General features: G+C 39.5%; 1 protein-coding gene across 4 annotated transcripts in view; it reads left to right on the top strand.

Annotated features, from left to right (window-relative positions):
• The window catches only part of dpf1 (double PHD fingers 1), an 88,248-nt gene extending 69,123 nt beyond the window's left edge, over positions 1–19,125 (top strand). For 3 of the 4 annotated variants that reach the window (XM_047392280.1, XM_047392282.1, XM_047392281.1), the window contains 4 exons: positions 397–516; positions 6,463–6,575; positions 10,918–10,999; positions 11,913–19,125. In XM_047392280.1, coding sequence (XP_047248236.1) covers positions 397–516; positions 6,463–6,575; positions 10,918–10,999; positions 11,913–11,983 — 386 coding nt within the window. In that variant the 3' untranslated portion in view covers positions 11,984–19,125. The remainder of the gene's footprint in view (positions 1–396; positions 517–6,462; positions 6,576–10,917; positions 11,000–11,912) is intronic. The other variant, XR_007042423.1, reaches the window with a different exon arrangement.
• The last annotated feature ends 1,013 nt before the right edge of the window (positions 19,126–20,138 follow it).

Raw genomic sequence — 20,138 nt, 5'->3', positions numbered from 1 at the left:
CTTCCTGGATAAGTTTGGGTTTGAGTCCTTGGTTACTGTGCAGACTTATGTTTGTTTTAAGCAACCGTAACGAGGCAACAGGGACAGCGGGGGCTTAGTGACTTGTCTCTTTTCTTCTCCTTTGTCTTACATCTCAGCATTTTGTCTGTAATCACACTCCTTCAGTAATACTCCATGGTACTCTTTGTCACATCCTGCTGATGGCTGCTTTGTGGATCTCTTTTAGTTTTTCACCCGTTTTCAATCCATCTTACTGTCGAGAGACTGACACAGGGTCCCCATCCCAGGACAACATTTCATAACTCTGACTTATGAGTTTACAGTTTGCTCTTCAACCCCTTTTTCTCTGGAGAACTATTAAGCTAAAGTACCTGTTATTTCTTCTTCTTCTTTTAGCTAAGAAAGCACCGGATGGCTCGGTGATCGCCAATGGCTACTGCGACTTTTGCCTCGGAGGCTCAAAGAAGACAGGTTGTCCCGAAGACCTTATCTCCTGTGCGGACTGTGGACGCTCAGGTAGGACACCGCAGAAGGGAATGATTGGCAGGAGGAAAGCAGCCATCTGATGACCCACAGTTTGGAGATGTTTCAGTTGCAAAATACAGAATTTGTATTTAAACAAATACAAGTTTCAGCCATTTTGACCAATCTTAAAGGGTTAGTTCGGATTTCTTTTTAGAAGTGGGGTTCTGTGAAGTTATCTTCAGTAATAGTTCCCTCACCTGTCTTACGCAGATGTCATATGGAGGAGGAAAAGCTCAGAGAGGTGGAAGGCTAACAGCTAACCAGACAGACCTTCTCTATTAGCTGATATCAGTGAAAATAATTACATTTGTGGGATACAACTCTAAAAAAGCTGATATTATTCATCTTCACTTCCACAAGACATCATTATGAAGTTTGTCATTGTTTTCTAAGCTGAACAACATCTGTGCTTTGCTAAACGTAAATTGGCTGAGGATGTTGGATGTATCAGTCGCTTGTCAGTGTAGTCTATTCCACCAAGAGAGGAGGAAACCTTTGGGTTTTCAGTCAGGCTGTCATTGGTGCAACAGCATTGAGAATGGTATGTAGTTGTGCTCTTCTAGGTTTGGTGGATTGATACTCACCCTCTAACAACTTAGCTTTAACGTAGCAACACGGAGGTTATTTGGCTGAAAAACATCAACCATACATATACTTTTCAAGTTTCTTGAAAGGTGTAGATAATTTATATCCTGTTATGTATTGAGATGTATCCGATGGCTATAAATATTTTTCTACATCATGTCTGCCTGCTCCAGGTAAAGGACCTATCACAGCTAATAACATTTTGAAGCTTCAACAAAAATCTGAACTATCCCTTTAAAAATTAAAGGACCATGCCATTGTTTTTTGTATTTTAGCCCTTTAAATAAAACTGATAACCATCTAATATAAGGTTTTTGGTCTTCTAAGGTGTTTTTCTTACTACCTTCTTTCCAGTGATTAAATCTCGTTCTTCTACGGCATGAAAATCAGATTGCTTGGAAGCAAGCTAAAACATAAACCGATTCTTTTTCTAAAGCTATTTTGTTGTTGTTTTTTTGTGCAAATATGTTGAGCATGCTCTACAACATCATATATGAGTACATAGTTCAAGATACAAATTACACAGTTATAAATTAAGTCACATCATCATCCAGTCACTGCAAGTTGAGTGCTTTAAGGTGTTAATTGGAAATGAATTAGTGTCGGGGATGAAACAACACTTCAAAACACAGCAGCTGATACTGTGTCAGATGATTGTGTGACCTCACTACAACTAAGGCGTTTTTAAAATTGCGCATCCCTGATCAAAGTTTCACTGAAAAATTAAAATTACATATACAGTTAAGCCGAAAATGATCTACACCGCTGGCAGATTTAAGTTTAAATGAAGTTGTAATTCCCCATCATGATTCTTCTGACTGGAAATAATATTAAGGTTTTGTAGTGACCCAGCAAAAGTCCAGGTTTGGACCTGATAGAGAATTTGTGGAGCAGGAGCTAAAGATTAGGGTCAGAGTAAGAAAGGTCTTCTAGCCCCAAAGACATGGAGACCATAACCAAAGATAAAATACCAGTTCAAACATGTAAGATGCATGTTATTAGAAGGGTTGGACTGCTGTTATGTCAATAGTTTTCCATTGATCACTAAAAAAGGTATAAATAATTTTTAAAATTCAATTCAATTTTCAATTCAGTTTATTTATATAGCGCCAATTCACAACACATGTTGTCTCAAGGCACTTCACAAAAGTCAGGTTCATACATTCCAATTATTCGTAACCATTGAACAGTGCAGTCAGATTCAGTTATTTATTCAAATTGGATAAAAGGTTTTTCTGTCTAAGGAAACCCAGCTGATTGAATCCAGTCAGTGACTTGCAGCATTCACTCCTCCAGGATGAGCATGTAGAGACAGTGGACAGTCACTGGCGTTGACTTTGCAGCAATCTCTCATACTGAGCCTGCATGTAGCGACAGTGGAGAGGAAAAACTCCCTTTTAACAGGAAGAAACCTCCAGCAGAAACAGGCTCAGTGTGAGCGTCCATCTGCCACGACCGACTGGAGGTTTGAGAGAACAGAGCAGAGACACAAAAAGAACACAGAAGCACTGATCCAGGAGTACTTTCTAGGGGATGGAAAAGTAAATCTTAATGGATGTAGCTCCTTTAGTCATTTCACCCAGAAAGAATGAACAGATAAACTCTGAGCCAGTTTTCAAGGTTAAAGTCTGAAAGAGAGCACATAGAGTTAGTCTCAGTAGAAGCTCAGTCAATTGCTATATCTAGGAGAGAGAAAGGGTTAAACACTGAAAGACAGGGCCAAATGGCTTTTTAAAATATAATTCATAACATACACATTATTTTTTCAAACGTTAGTCATTTCTCATTTTTTAATATCATTTGAGAGAAGCCTGTCTTATTTCCTTTCAGAAAAAAACTTTTTGAATGAATAAAAACTGTTTTACACCTAAATCTTCCAGGGGTTTGAATAATTTGGGGCTTAACGCTTTATGTTTATGCATTTGGCACGTTTCTATGCAAAGCAATTTTCAAATGAGGGTGTAACATTAAAGTTAATAGCTAAGCTAACGATAAGCTACTTAACTGTAGTTTCATATGTTGATATAGGCTGGTAGACTTATGTTCAGGTGGATGTTGCTCACAGTATAAACAAATGGGGATCTAGACCTGCAGAAACCGTCTCTCCTGTACTAAGACTAAAATACTTCTAGATCATTTTACATAAATAGATCCAGTAAAATCCCATCTTTGAACAACCTTGTATAATATAACTTATTTTGCCTAGTTGTCATTTTATAATACTTAAATTGATTGTTACATAAGTCTATGGACATCTGTCAGAGTCATGGGTTCCATTTGCTCATGATTGATGGTTTTTTATTGAATGACTATTATTTTCCCATCATCAAGCTTGTTTTTGCTGTTATAACGTTATTGTACATTTTGGTTGCATGTAAAACGACAGAATGTTGTGTAATTAATTGGTGCTGAGCTATTGTATCCAGCATGACTGCATGTACTGTACAAATACATATTTATTTGTTCCTTCTATCATTTTATTAATCTGAAAAATAAAAAAAGTGAACCAACATCACTTCTGTGAACTGTAGTGAATGGGCTAATGCAAAAACATCGGTATGGTCCCTTTTCTGTGTAACTAATAACAATCAGAATCAGAATCAGAAAAACTTTATTGCCAAGTACATTTTTGGACATACAAGGAATTTGTTTTGGTGTAACAAATTCCTTCCAATGAAGGTTATGGAGTCTCATTAGGAGAGCTTGAAGAGTTACAGTAAATCTATCAAATTTATCATGTGCTCCTATCTGCAGCATTGGCCACATTTATTGGGACACCTGGTGTGTAAAAAGCCTAAAAATAACAGTATGTTTTATTGCAGGAGTGGGGAGAAAAATCCCATGCTAACAATTAATTGTCTTTAATAAAATCACAGGTGGCACAATTACTGGAAACCTCTGGTGTCAAGGATTGTTACAACCCCCTTTGGCCATCTTCTCCTATTTTGTGTCAGCAGAGCCATTTATGTGTAGATTTGTCCATATTTCTTGAATTAATATTCTTGTTAAAAGACCCCACTTTACTGGGAAAAGCTACCTAATTTTTGGCTAAAGTGTCCTGGTGCTTCAAAGAGTTCATGATGCTTTGCATTGAGATTCTTTGAAACAGGCCCATAACATCAAAGCTCCTCCACCATGCTTTACATTGTTTTCTTTGTACATACAAACGTACAGGGTTTCAGTTTTAGTCTCAGGAGTTTAGTCAGCTCCACAAATTTATGTTTGTGATGGTAGGACAGGCATAACTCCCAGCGGTTGGCATGTAGATAAGGGTAAAACCTTTTTTGCTGCAGTTCTCTAACATAGAGCTTTGGAGATTATCTGAACTCTCTTAACATCCTGCTCACTGTCTGCTGTGGCAGGATAAATATTTGTCCTCAACCAGCCTAAAAGAAACATCTGTCTGTTTATGCTTCAGGGAAGCAGAAAGTCATGTGTTACAATTGAGAACTTCTAAAAACTCTGATTAACCCTCAGATAAGTAAAGTATGAATATAAAAATACTGCAGTTAATTTTGCTTTTAAAGACAATGTTTTGGATGCCAATAGATGTGCCACATGCTATTTGGTTAAAAACAAATTTTTCCAAGAGTTGGATTTTTTCCCCACTCAATAAAAGTACTCACATTAAAGGTTGGACTTTTCTAAATAATTCAGTGTGAGATTTTGCCGCTGCAATAAAATATGGATTGGTTTTAAAAGCTTTTTAACCAGGAATGCCAACAAATTTGTCCACGTCTGTTTAGTTACCTAGAAAAACTACATGCACATAAAAAATTTGAATACTGTGAAAGAAAGTTTTGTCACTCATTTCAGAAAGTGAAACTTTTTACATAAATTCATTACACATGAAATGTTTCAAGCCCTTATTTTGATTATTATGGCTTTCAGATAATAAAAACCTGAAAATCAAGTTGCTTTGATAACAGCCTTCAGATCATCTGCCTTGTTGGGTCTGGTGACTCTCCTCTTCCTCTTGGCAATACTCCATAGATTCTCTATGGGATTCAGGTCAGGACAGTTTGCTGAACAATAGAGGATAATAACACTATGGTTACTGAAGCAGCTTTTGGTAATGTGGGCCGGTACCAAGTCCTGCTGGAAAATGAAATCAACATCTCCGTAAAGCTTGTCAGTAGGCGTTAGCATGAAGTACTCTAAAATGTCCTGGTAGATGGCTGTGTTGATTGTGGACTTCAGAAAACCCAGTGGACCAACACCAGCAGATGACATGGCACCCCAAATCATCATAGACTGTGGAAACTTCACACTGGACATCAAGTAACGTGGATTCTGGGCCTCTGCACTCTTCCTCTTGACTCTGGGACCTTGATTTCAAATAAAAAGTAAACTTTACTTTCAACTACAAAAGATGACTTTGGACCTCTGAGCAACAGTCCAGTTCTTTTTCTCCTTAGCTCAGGCAGGAGTTGTCTGTGCATAGTGGCTCTTGATGCACTGACTCCAGCCTCAGTCCACTCCTTGTGAACCTCTCCCAAATTCTTAAATGGATCTTGTTTTACAATCATCTCAAGGCTGCAGTTCTCCCTGTTGCTGGTGCAATTTTCCCACCACACTTTTTTCTTCTACTCAACTTTCTATCAATATGCTTGGATACAGCTGTCTGGGAACAACCAGCTTCTTTAGCAATGAACTTTTGTGGCATATCCTTCTTGTTGAGGGCGTTAGTGACTGTCTTTTGGACATCTGTCCAGTCAACAGTCTTCCCCATGACTGTGTAGCCACTGACTTAGACTGAGACCATTTAGAGGCTCAGGAAACCTTTGCAGATGATTTAAGTTAATTAGCTGATTAGGGTTTGGCACCATAACTTTCCAATATTTAACTTCTTTAAAATATTCAAATTTTCTGACACACTGAATTTTGGATTTTCATGATCAGTGAGCCATAGTCATCAAAATTACAGCAAATAAAGGTTTGAAATATTCCACACTATGTGTAATGAATCTATATATGAGTTTCACTTTCTGTTCTTTAGATGTACCTGTAAAGTAAAATTGTAAAAGGATGGTTAAATAGTTTTAATACTTACTTCTGCTGAATTAAATGATTAACTTTCTGAATGTACTTTTTCCTAAAGTAAATGGTGACTATTGCATTATTACAGATGTTTTATAAATACCCATATTGAATTTAACTTCTCTAGCATGACTCATACAAACTGTTGTTAAGGTAAATAATGTTGACGGTGAATGATTATTCTGGAAACACAGAAGCAATGACAGTAAAAAAAAACTGTGTGGCCATGTGCTTGTGTGCATGAATATGTGTGTGTGCATGTGTGCGCGTGTGTGTGTGTGTGTGTGTGTGTGTGTGTGTGTGTGCGCCCAGGCCACCCGTCCTGCCTGCAGTTCACAGTGAACATGACGGCTGCGGTGAGGACTTATCGCTGGCAGTGCATCGAGTGCAAGTCCTGCAGCCTGTGTGGCACCTCTGAGAATGACGTAGGATCCCTTCATCATGCAACATGTTCATTCTAAACACAAGTGGCTGCACACACACACACACACACAAACACACACACACACACACACACACACAGACACACACACACACACAAACATACACATGCACACTGCACATTCAGTGTATAGGCCACGGAGCTTAGGGATCCTAAGGTTCATTTATTCCAGTAATTTTAATCAAAAATGAAACTCATATATAGATTCATTACATACAGAGTGATATACTTCAAGGATTTACTTTTGTTGTTAATAATATTGGCCAATACCTAATCACACCCATCATTCACATTTTTGAAAAGATTAAATATTTTATAAAAACCAACGAAAAAGGTTTTTAACCCTAAAAATGTGAGTCGACTAAAAATTATGTCCAAGTACTGTACAGTTTAAGCAGGTTGGGGCTCCTTTTGTATGAATCACTACATCACATACAGCGTGGTAGCCACCTCAACCTGTGGCTCTGCTGAGGACCAACACCAGCAGATGACATGGCACCCCAAATCATCACTCATTGGAAACTTCACACTGGACTTTAAGTAACATAGATTCTATGCCTCTCCACTCTTCCTCCAGACTCTGGGACCATGATTTCCAAATAAAAAGCAAACTTTACTTTCATATATATATATATATACGAAAGGACAATGAAACTGAAACACCTGGTTTTAGACCACAATAATTTATTAGTATGGTGTAGGGCCTCCTTTTGCGGCCAATGCAGCGTCAATTCGTCTTGGGAATGACATATACAAGTCCTGCACAGTGGTCAGAGGGATTTTAAGCCATTCTTCTTGCAAGATAGTGGCCAGGTCACTACGTGATACTGGTGGAGGAAAATTTTTCCTGACTCGCTCCTCCAAAACACCCCAAAGTGGCTCAATAATATTTAGATCCGGTGACTGTGCAGGCCATGGGAGATGTTCAACTTCACTTTCATGTTCATCAAACCAATCTTTCACCAGTCTTGCTGTGTGTATTGGTGCATTGTCATCCTGATACACGGCACCGCCTTCAGGATACAATGTTTGAACCATTGGATGCACATGGTCCTCAAGAATGGTTCGGTAGTCCTTCGCAGTGACGCGCCCATCTAGCACAAGTATTGGGCCAAGGGAATGCCATGATATGGCAGCCCAAACCATCACTGATCCACCCCCATGCTTCACTCTGGGCATGCAACAGTCTGGGTGGTACGCTTCTTTGGGGCGTCTCCACACCGTAACTTTCCCGGATGTGGAGAAAACACTAAAGGTGGACTCATCAGAGAACAATACATGTTTCACATTGTCCACAGCCCAAGATTTGCGCTCCTTGCACCATTGAAACCGACATTTGGCATTGGCATGAGTGACCAAAGGTGTGGCTATAGCAGCCCGGCCGTGTATATTGACCCTGTGGAGCTCCCGACGGACAGTTCTGGTGGAAACAGGAGAGTTGAGGTGCACATTTAATTCGGCCTGATTTGGGCAGCCGTGGTTTTATGTTTTATGGATACAATCCGGGTTAGCACCCGAACATCCCTTTCAGACAGCTTCCTCTTGCGTCCACAGTTAATCCTGTTGGATGTGGTTCGTCCTTCTTGGTGGTATGCTGACATTACCCTGGATACCGTGGCTCTTGATACATCACAAAGACTTGCTGTCTTGGTCACAGATGCGCCAGCAAGACATGCACCAACAATTTGTCTTTTTTTAAAATCTGGTATGTCACCCATAATGTTGTGTGCATTTCAATATTTTGAGCAAAACTGTGCTCTTACCCTGCTAGTTGAACCTTCACACTCTGCTCTTACTGGTGCAATGTGCAATCAATGAAGACTGGCTACCAGGCTGGTCCAATTTACCCATGAAACCTCCCACACTAAAATGACAGGTGTTTCAGTTTCATTGTCCAACCCCTGTATATATATATATATATATATATATATATATATATATATATATATATATATATGTATATACAGTACAGACCAAAAGTTTGGACACATCTTCTCATTCAAAGAGTTTTCTTTATTTTAATGACTATGAATATTGTAGCTTCACACTGAAGGCATCACAACTATGAATTAACACGTGGAATTATATACTGAACAAAAAAGTGTGAAACAACTGAAAATATGTCTTATATTCTAGGTTCTTCAAAGTAGCCACCTTTTGCTTTGATTGCTTCTCCACACACTCTTGGCATTCTGTTGATGAGCTTCAAGAGGTAGTCACCTGAAATGGTTTTCCAACAGTCTTGAAGGAGTTCCCAGAGATGCTTAGCACTTGTTGGCCCTTTTGCCTTCACTCTGCGGTCCAGCTCACCCCAAATCATCTCGATTGGGTTCAGGTCGGGTGACTGTGAAGGCCAGGTCATCTGGCGCAGCACCCCATCACTCTCCTTCTTGGTCAAATAGCCCTTACACAGCCTGGAGGTGAGTTTGGGGTCATTGTCCTGTTGAAAAATAAATGATGGTCCAACTAAACACAAACCGGATGGAATAGCATGCTGCTGCAAGATGCTGTGGTAGATGCTGCAAGATGCTGGTTCAGTATGCCTTCAATTTTGAATAAATCCCCAACAGTGTCACCAGCAAAGCACCCCCAAATCATTACACCTCCTCTTCAATGCTTCACGGTGGGAACCAGGCATGTAGAGTCCATCCGTTCACCTCTTCTACAAAGACACGGTGGTTGGAACCAAAGATCTCAAACCTGGACTCATCAGACCAAAGCACAGATTTCTACTGGTCTAATGTCCATTCCTTGTGTTCTTTAGCCCAAACAAGTCTCTTCTGTTTGTTGCCTGTCCTCAGCAGTGGTTTCCTAGCAGCTATTTTACCATGAAGGCCTGATTCACACAGTCTCCTCTTAACAGTTGTTCTAGAGATGTGTCTGCTGCTAGAACTCTGTGTGGCATTGACCTGTTCTCTAATCTGAGCTGCTGTTAACTTGCGATTTCTGAGGCTGGTGACTCGGATGAACTTATCGTCCGCAGCAGTGGTGACTCTTGGTCTTCCTTTCCTGGGGCGGCCCTCATGTGAGCCAGTTTCTTTGTAGCGCTTGTAGCACTTTCAAAGTTTCCCAATTGTTCGGACTGACTGACCTTCATTTCTTAAAGTAATGATGGCCACTCGTTTTTCTTTACTTAGCTGCTTTTTTCATGCCATAATACAAATTCTAACAGTCTATTCAGTAGGACTATGAGCTGTGTACTGTATACACCTCCTGCACAACACAACTGATGGTCCCAACCCCATTTATAAGGCTTGAAATCCCGCTTATTAAACTTGACAGGGCACACCTGTGAAGTGAAAACCCTTTCAGGTGACAACCTCTTGAAGCTCATCAACAGAATGCCAAGAGTGTGCGTAGCAGTAATCAAAGCAAAAGGTGGCTACTTTGAAGAACCTAGAATATAAGACATATTTTCAGTTGTTTCACACTTTTTTGTTCACTATATAATTCCACATGTGTTTATTCATAGTTTTGATGCCTTCAGTGTGAAGCTACAATATTCATAGTCATGAAAACAAAGACAAAGTTTTGAATGAGAAGGTGTGTCCAAACTTTTGGTCTGTACTGTATATACATACATACATATTTATTTCTCCTCCTTATGTTGTGTCTGGTTCAGGGGTGGCTTAACAGGTGGAATGCAGCATTTGTAGCCTATGTGCAGGATTCGTCTGTGCGTAGTGACTCTTGATGCGTCCACTCCAGTCTCAGTCCACTAGATGGGAAGCTCCCCCAAATTCTAGAATAGATTTTACTTTACAATCCTGGCAAGGCTGCAGTTCTTCCTGTTGCACCTTTGTATGTGCTTGTTAAATAAATGAGAAATCATTTCTTTTCACACAAATTAATTTTACTTAATTTCCACCACTTACTAAAAACATGCAGGTATACATTTCTTTACTGCTTTTTATTGAATAACTATTTTGGTGTAATTAATCATCCTTTTATTGGCCTCTAAGCGTAACAAATTTGTCAGAATCTGTAACTACTGATATATTATAGCATATAATCCCAGAGAAATAGTGTTACCCAGGCAATAATTGCACATTCAAAGAAATACTTAAGATGGTAGTTGCAGGATTTGGAGAACAAACCGAAGAAGGGTTTTAGTTTCTTAAGTTTCTTCTTAAACTCCCTTTTTAAAGGTCCACATTGTTACCAGTTATTACTGAAATCAAGCGAATTTACAATTCCCACATAGCCCAGGGACACGCTTCATACAGCCCTGCTGCAATAAATCTGTGTGTTGTTGAGTCCGTAGCTGTAGTTTCAAAGTTGTTCATGTTACTATTGTTAAGATCTGTTGTTCTGTTGTGTTGCAGGACCAGCTGTTATTCTGTGACGATTGCGACAGAGGCTACCACATGTACTGTCTGAGCCCTCCCATGTCTGAACCACCAGAGGGTACGCACTAACAGTTGGTTCATTAATACAGGGGTGTAGTCGAGTTTTACTGCTTTTAAGGGGTTCACAGGCTTGGTCACACTGCACCAACCAGAACTATCATCTGAGAACATTTTAGGCATGGTCTTTTTTTGCTCTCAGGAGAGCCGCCATGTTTTTGTCACACACTTTTCTATGCAAGGAAAAACTAACAGTGAGTAACCCGCAACTCTTTGCTGGAACGTCTTAGTCTGAATGCACCAGGCTGAGGGAATGAGAGAGAGAGTTGGCACTGTGGCTATGATCCCATTAATTGTACAGGAACATCAATTTAAATCAAACTGTCATTTTTCCACATAAGATGGCTGCCACAGCGTGTTTGATGGTGTTGTCATGGAAATGAGCTGTGGACAGATAACCTGTTTCCATGGTAAAAGTGGCTGGCGATACAGTAGCAGTGCCACTTGTGTTTAACACTTGGTAACAGTGTCAAACTCTGCCCACACACACGAGATGCCTTTTAATGTACAAGAAACAATATCTGAAAGCCAGCCTTTTGTTTGAGGTGAACACTCGGGTTCTGTCTCATGGTAGGTAAACCTACATGGTGTGTGCTTTAGCATCTGGGCTGTACTTACTCCTCTTAGCAGGATTCGCAACCACTTTGAAGCATTAAGGTTAAGGTTAAATTCAGTTCTGGCTGCAAGACCGTTAATAAATGTCACAAAATCTGGAACCGCACTGCAGACCAAACTGCTTGTGAAATCCCCTGCATCTACAAACCACAGACACAGCATGTGGTGTTTCTTCACCGAGCTTTAATTTACAGTGTTACTCAGCTCTCTGTGTGAGAGAAGAAGTTAATCCAACAGGCTTTATGACCATGGTGATTGAACGTCTGATCTGTGGTGTTCCTGATCTGTGTGCCTTACAGGGAGCTGGAGCTGTCATCTGTGTTTGAGACAACTGAAGGAGAAGGCCTCAGCTTACATCACCCTAACTTAATCTCCAGAGCTTGTCCTCATGGCCCCTCGCCCTCTCCCAAACCACCTCTCTGTCACACCTCCCATGTTCTTCGGCACCTCCACTTCTCCCCTTATACTGATCTTCTTGTCAGCGCTCTTTCCACAGTCTGTCCCTGTGACCTTTGGTGCGTACAGATTACCCACAGTGCTGCGCCTGCTCTCGAACGTCTCTCCAGCGGCGAGCCAGACTCTGTCCTCTTTTGTACCTGGAATTCCCTTTTGTGCTTGACCCTAACTTGAGCCTCGCCCTCCTTCGTCTCAGCAGAGGAATTCATCAGCCGGCAATAAGTTTGCCAGCAAGACACACACTTCAGCCCGCCAAGGGCACTTCTGAGGCATAATACTCCAAAGGAACCCTCATAAGGGCACTCGGATGAGCCCTAATGATCTTCAGCTGTGACTCTGTGAAGCAGTGAGTAAAAAATAATAAGATGGTGACATGTTCGAGAGAGGACAAGCCAGTGGAGAACCATGGAGCAGTGTGTCTCAGTGTTTTCCCAACTGTGAAATGTACATTCAACCAAAATGTTATTTTCTTCTCTCTGTCCTCCTTTGTGTATGGCAGAGCTGCAGAGATGCTGAACTCCCCTCTGGTATTTGTCTGGGTGTCTCTTTCAACGAGGGAGTGAATTGTACAGAATTAAAACTGATTTTTGAACTAGAAACTAATGAAAAGACTTGGCTCAGTGGTAAATAAGGAGCATCTGGTGAGGAACTCAGACCATCTTTGACCTCAACCCTTTTTCTCTCCATGCATGGGGTTCCCACAATTTAATGGTGCATTTTGGAGATGAACACTGAAGGTTTTTAGTGCATGGCTATGGCTCCTGGATAAAAGGAGAGGAGGATTTTTTTCTCAAAACAGATCAAGCTTTTTATTTGAAAAATAACAGTTTCGGCTTAGCATCTCTCGCAAGCCTTTACCTGACTTGCATTCAACCTGTCCTCCCACGAGTCCGTGACTGTAAAGCCAGTGCAAGACTGTAACACCTCTGGTGCTTGGTGTGTGTTGTCTATGATTTCAGAATGTAGGACTGGTGTGTGGATAATGCAGATCTCATGCCCAGGCCTGAAAACATATTTTCTATGATTCATTATTTATGTGTTCATTTGCATGTTGTTATTTTCATTCTTTTAAAAAAAACTTTTAATTGAAATGAAAAAGAAAGCACACTTAATTCGCAATAATGTGTTTGTGATACGAACTCTGTAGCCACCCTTTGTGAGTTTAAAGCTCTGTTTGTGCCTGTGTATGTTTGTGAGTTTCTTTGAGCAGTACAGAGACGGTGGCCAGTTAAATATGAGTTTGATCTGTGAAGAAGACAAATAGCAGGCAGGTGAACTGAGGATTTAACCATATAGGCAGGCTGGCTGAGCTACAAGTCCCACTGAAAGTCTTCGATCTCAACTCCCTGGTAAAAAAATACCCATAATGTGTTAAATGAACAGTTTGAAAATTCCGATCTTACTGTGCAGCATTTTACAATGTCTCTGCTTTGATTATCCACTGTAAACATAGGCAACTTCCTTCTCACAGCCATATCCTCTATTTAATTTTAAAGCTTTAAAGGTCAGAGCAGCCTAATTGTGTTTATTTAAGACATAGCAAGACAAGCTACGTTCCAAAGCTACATAACATGTTTAGAAATCTGTCCCAGAAAGCAGTCCTGGTAGGGAACTATTGATATTACCTCGAACCTTCAGTTTCAAGCTTTGTGAAGGGAAGGTGCTATGAATTTTGGACTCAATGAATATTCCCAGTATAATTTTTCAGTCATCCCAGATTAAGCTCCTATACTGTTTATATTTTCTGCAAACTTTAACTGTAAGAGTCTTTAAATGAACAACTTCGGCTTTCAACATTTAGCAACGACAGAAGGAGTACACTAAATCTTCCAATCAAAGTTATATTTCTTTATAATACATGCGAATTGTTAACCGGTTTTATGTTTAAAAGAAACAAGGCATGTAGCTGTGTTTGCAATTCTCTTTTGGGCCACATTGCAATAGCTTTATTTTTTTACATCTGCTATTTTTCCATTTTTCTTTTGAATTTTGGGATGATTTGGATTTTGTTTTAAAGTGTAACTGCTTTAAAAGATTTATGAGTTATGTCTGTAGAGCACTTCCATTTCCACAATTCCTAATTTAAGATCCTTTTCATCTCTCACCCTCAACAAAAGCATTGAAGCAAGGAAATCTGCATTTGTGCGCAAAGATATAACTGTGCCATCTTTCTCAGTTTGGCGTGAACTTAATTTAGACAAACTAATTTTAGATCCTTGTTATTTTATTTATTTTTTTATTATATCGGTATTTGCAGACCTGTCCTGACATGTTGTAGATAGTACAAATTTTCTTATTCTTATTCATTTTTCTTTAAATGAGTTCTCAGTTTTTGTGCTTCCTCTCACCTTATTTTTAAACACTTCACTCATACTGAAAATGGGTGACATAGAGTGTACGTCCCTTAATAACTTAATAACTTCAACACTGAAGACTGTTGTTGTCATTAGGAGTTGGTAGGGCTTGGATGCGGTGCATTCACAGATTGGGAAAAGATTGGATTTTTAAAATTCCAAAGATCTGAACACTGGTGAGGGCCAGTTAAGCTATAAGTTGACAGATTTGTCAAAAGACAATTAATGGACTGAATTTATAAAATGTATTTTTTGTCTGTTTAAAGCAGCAACATTGACAGTAGCCTATTGAGGATGAGCGACCCCCACCAAATCGATTTAACCTAAACAGAATCGCAGCTGAAACGTATATGACAAACAGCCACGGGGACTTTAAGGGTTCAGGTTAATTAGGTTTCGAGGTATGAAGGTTCAGGGTGACATAATGGAAACAAGCTTGAGGTGGAGAGGTGAATACTTTGATATTTTCTATCACGGATAGCTTAGCTATATAATTAAGATGTATTCTTTAAACCTGTTCATTTTCCCTCTTTACAAAGTAACAAAACACAAACAGAAAAATAGACAAACCTGACACACTACATGGTCACCACTTAGTACACCTACTTTTTCTGGCAATACTCACAGCAGTAAACAGTAAACAACTTCTGTTGCCACCTAAGAATCTAAACAAATGCAGCTCTTATAGTACTGCTCTGTGGAGTTTAAGGCAAGCTTGGTATTATTATGCTTCTTAAAAAGACTTCAGTCCAGGATACTGGAAGAACTATTCTGGACCACTTGTTGGCTGTAGCTTCATGGATTGTTTTCCAGAGCTGTGATGTACCAGTGTAGCGGTTAGATAGAAACAGCCAGGCCTCTTGTGAATGACTGTTTCACTTGCCACACTAGCTGTGTAATTTCAGCTGTGGGAAGGTAGATCAAGTGAAGAAGGTAGAAAGTTATTACAAGCGTGTACAAATGCAATTTAGCAAGCCCTTGATTTAAACCTGTGTATATGAATTAATACAGTATTACAGTTGGCTATGATGTTATCTAGCTGCTCAGGGCCATCTGCTGGCAGGTTGATGTTGGTGAGAACAGATTAGCATAGATCCCCATTCACTGAATGAGTGAAGAAACGTGTAAAGATATGCACAGGAAGTCTATGGAAGTCTATGGTCATGCCGATTTGTGGCAAGTATTTAAAGGTTTGAGGCATCACTTTCAGTTTCAAGCTAGCTAAACATATATCTAAGTTTTTTCCATCCAAGAGTTTTCAGAAACATTCAGCTTTGGTTAAAAAAAATGTAAATGGAAATAAGATTTTCCACCATAAAGCGTAAAAAACATTTTAACCAGGTTTTGGGTGCTATTGGGAAATACTTTTTTCCATAAATTCTAATGTCAGTCAGTAGTCTTAGTAATGCAGAAATTTGTGTTTTACTACAGTTTCTAAGGCAAATTAATTCTGTCGATGTACTTATTCATTTTTATGTCAGCACACCTAAGGTAGCATCTAAGCATAATGTCAATAGTTACTAGATTCATTCACCTATGCTGCTTTCACTCTCTTTCCTGTATTGCCATTTATGCTGGAGTATTGGAAAATACAGATTTCATTGGTCTAAATGTTAGGAAAAAAGGGGAGGTTTGTGGAATGTCAAGCAATGTCATGTATTTGAAGTATCTATCACACATCTGATGAACTCCTTTTCTGAACAGTGCATGTGAATAAGGATCAAAAGTGTTGCATTCACAGTGTTCTGCTGTGTCACAACAGGGTATGGCTACTTTTGCCAGGATGTCACGATCTAATTTTTTTAATATATATTTAAGTGAACAGACCATCTGGGAATTAAATTTTAATGTTTTATGAGTACCTCCAGGTGATCTGAGTTGCAGTTGTTCCAGTTCTGTAGCATTTGCACATGCATACTGCATACATGGAATGTTTTAACATGTCCTAAAAATCTATGTTAGCCTGGCTTATGTGGTGATCAAACTATATGCTCAGTGTCAAATGCTGATGGTATGTTATTTTCCTAAGGCATTGTATCTTCCTCTGACATTGAAACAACGGCAGATACGCAATAGTGTGGCCTGGATATAACATTCACATACCTCACAGAAGTATTACATTTTGGGTTAGTGGGCCACATTAACTAGGGCTGCACATAATTAGGAGATCATGTATCTATAATATTATTGTTGAATTCTACAATGACAACATCAGATATATTTATAGAGATTTTTGCTGCCCCTCTCTTCTTTATTGTTCATAACAATCACTCTCTGATGTCTTTAACATCTTGGACCCTATGATTTGTGTCAGGTGAGAGGCATCCACAGCATTGAAGCTCCATCCCACAGGCTGAGTGTACTACTGGAATTTATGTCGCATGGAATATAATGGTCATCAAATTTGGCTATTTTAGCTGTCCTTCCTGATGTAAATAGTGTACACACTGACACTGAAATGACAATATATTTCAAATATATTGGGCAGCCCTGAAATTGGCCAAAATATGCTGCAATGTTATCCTCATTTTGCTCAAAACAGTATCGTTTATCATATTGGCCTCAGTATGTTAGCACATTGTTTTTTTGCTGTCTGCAATTTCAACCCATTGTTTTTATCTATAACCAGTTTGACTGGATTTAATAAAGCCACTTTAATGGTCACACTTGATGGGAAACGTGCTGAGTAAGAAAGATCCACTCAGCATTTCCAAATCACTTGCTACAACAGAGTAGAACTCAATTGAATTTGGTTAAACATCTCATTTAAATCATGTCCTCAATGGAAGATGAGAAATCAGTCAGTTTGTGCGAGTTTACCTAAACTGTAACCGTTCAGGCTGCCTGATAGAAAAGGACTGCAGGTGAACGAGCTGTGACACTACCTCCGCTCAGAGTAACTCCAAGCGTGCATGAATGACACATGAAATGCTCAAGCTTGTTTTTTCAGTTACAAAACTTAACCTTACTTTCATTATCATTATGTTTGAAGTTTTTTTCTTTTGTTTTGTTGCACATTACACAGTGTGGCTACATTTGGATCCTGAGTGTGTTTTTTGTGTGCAATTGGGAACCCTAGCCCTAGCTCTACTTCTAAAGAAACGTTGAAAATGCAAAATGAACCAAAACAGTATTTTTTTTAAAAGCAGGTTTCTAAGAGGAGCTAGTTGCATGGCACACTAAGTGATGCTGGTCATTTCATCCCTTTGCCATTTTGTGCTTTTCCAATTTTAAATTAGTACCCAATAAAGGTTCTGTTTGCCAGAAGACCTACATACAGACCACATATCAGTTCGTACCCATACTGGGGGCATTCTGTACCCACCATGACACCTGATTAAAAGTAATATTCTGTAATCCAATAATAGTTTACCATAAGAAAATGTAAATAAATGACCTCAGTATTATCAGCAGAAAGTCACTCATAGTTAATCTGCTGTTATTAGGGTTCATAATCTGTCTGTGCAATAAAATTGTTTAGAATAATATAGAATTTAATGAAATTATAATTAATATTTGAGCATTTTACAATTATTTATCTTCATAATTCTTAAAAAACAAAAACGTATCTTCCAAGCCAAATTAGGCTATGCATTGGATAAATACATGGGTATAAAATGGAAGAAGGTTGGGATGAAATGGCAGCTTGTAGTCATAAAAAGGAAAAAATGACAAAAAGGGCAAACTGACCTAGAGCTCAGAAAACTGCACTGGAGTTATGTTCACCTCACTGTACTTGAGTTTACAGAATTCACATCTTGCACTTGAATAACACCCTTTATATTATCCTGTGTTAAATCAGGATGATATTTTCTTCACAAAACCAGTTTCCAATGACTTATTGTTTATCATCATTAACCAGTCAGAGCTAACATTTAGACTTGAAGTGTGCTTGAGTGGAAATGTTTCTTGATGAGCCTTACTTGGAAAATAATGGAAATGTTTGTCTTTTGAATGGTGAGTGAAGAAAATGTCAGGGGGAATTGAATAGCCTTTTACAAGGAGCCTTCTTGGCACTGGGATAATCGTGGTGGAGTCAAACTCATTTTGATTGTACTCTCTGGGGAAGGTGGGGAAGCTTTGTTGGGCTGTGATTATCTGATAAAATGTGAGCCTTCACTTTGTACAAAATAGACAATGTGAAGGAGGTGTGAGGAGTGGAGGTAACAAAAGCCACATCCGGATCCACAGGACCCACAGTTTGCCCTGATCTTTGGCTGCTGGATGGAAAGGCCCCACCTGGGCATGGAGACTTGGGCCACTGTCTGACTTTCTTGTAAATTGTCGTTCTGTGATTTTGCTTGCACTTTTTTGTTTTCTTTCTCAAAAACCTAAAAGTAATTGTAAGTATGTAAGTGTGTGAGTGCGATTGCACTTTTTTTTTTTTCTTGCCATTTTTTTTTAAATGTGATTGTATGTTGTTATCAACACTGGATGAAGAGCAATTTTTAGTTTGTATTTTCTACCTTATAAGGAAGATTAAATCTTCTTGGACATTTTTTAACCCCCGTCGCCCACCCACCTCCCTGTTTCTTTCTCTGTCTGGTACCTGGGAATGCTTTAAAGTGTGGACTGTGACCGCATCGCTGCCATCACTGCTCTCAGTCATTCTCTGTGAATTCATTTGGCTTTCCCTACTTACCCAGTTTTTTCTCTCTTCCCTTGACTCTTTTTTCCATTAAAAATTGCAATTGAAAAATGAGCCCCAAACCTTTGTTTTGTAATTCTATGTGCTTATGCTGATGCTATGCTTTTTCTTCTCTTTTACGGACTGTTTGATTATTTGTTTTCTAGCAACATTTTGCATCCGTCTGTTTGCTCCTGTATAGTTTCCAGCAGGAGCTGCTGGAGTCAGATTTTCAGGTGGAGAGTCACACAGTTTTCTCGCATGCAGCTGCATTTTTACTAGTCCAAATTAAATCACAAGTCTTTAATGACAAATCTTTTCCTGTGCATACCATCTAGTCCACCAGTAACACTGTGTCACTAAAGGCTATGAATTAAAATTTTGTACAGTTTGTCCTTAGGCCTAATTGACACCTAAACAATGACCTCATATGTTTTAATCATTTACAATTTATCAAGAGTGGTGGTCCAATGTAACAGCATAACTCCGCCCTTAGACAAATTTCGAAAAATACCACCAATGTGGGCGGTGCCAAGAGACACTGAGGGGTACGGCCAAATGCGGGGATGAGTGGAGGGGTTAAAAGGAGGTGTGGTCAGGAGGATGAGGGAAAGTGGCAGCTAGCTTAATTTCACATTGAAGCATAGAAGGTGAGCAGGACGATGCTGGTGGTTTTGCCACAGACAGATCTTTTAAGGTGAATGATTCTTCACCCCCCTCGTCCCTGGATGTTGAGGGAGGGTTTGTGGAGCCCAGTGGGCCTAAGCCTTATTAGTTCAAGCTACTGACTCAAGGCGCTGACTCAGTGATGCCCGAAACTGGCTCTGCCAAGGCAGTGGGCAGAATGGGTCCAGTTTCTGAGTGGCAAAGTGATGTTGGTAGCATTAGTGCTAACACAAGCTAATGTTCAAAGCAGTAACAAACTTTTATGAAGTTTACATTTACATGTAGATTTATATTATCTCAAGTAAAGCATATGATCGATGGTATAAAGCACAAAACGCTATAATCATTGCCCACAGTTCCAACTCCTGACTCGCTACTGGGGCGTCTGTGTGAGATGGTTCTGCACCCAAACGCAGGGCTGT

The sequence above is a fragment of the Girardinichthys multiradiatus genome, chromosome 18, assembly GCF_021462225.1.
Source record: "Girardinichthys multiradiatus isolate DD_20200921_A chromosome 18, DD_fGirMul_XY1, whole genome shotgun sequence".
In the NCBI taxonomy this organism is placed as follows: domain Eukaryota; kingdom Metazoa; phylum Chordata; class Actinopteri; order Cyprinodontiformes; family Goodeidae; genus Girardinichthys; species Girardinichthys multiradiatus.
Note: the sequence above shows the minus strand (reverse complement) of the source record. Positions and strands in the feature narration are given on the sequence as shown.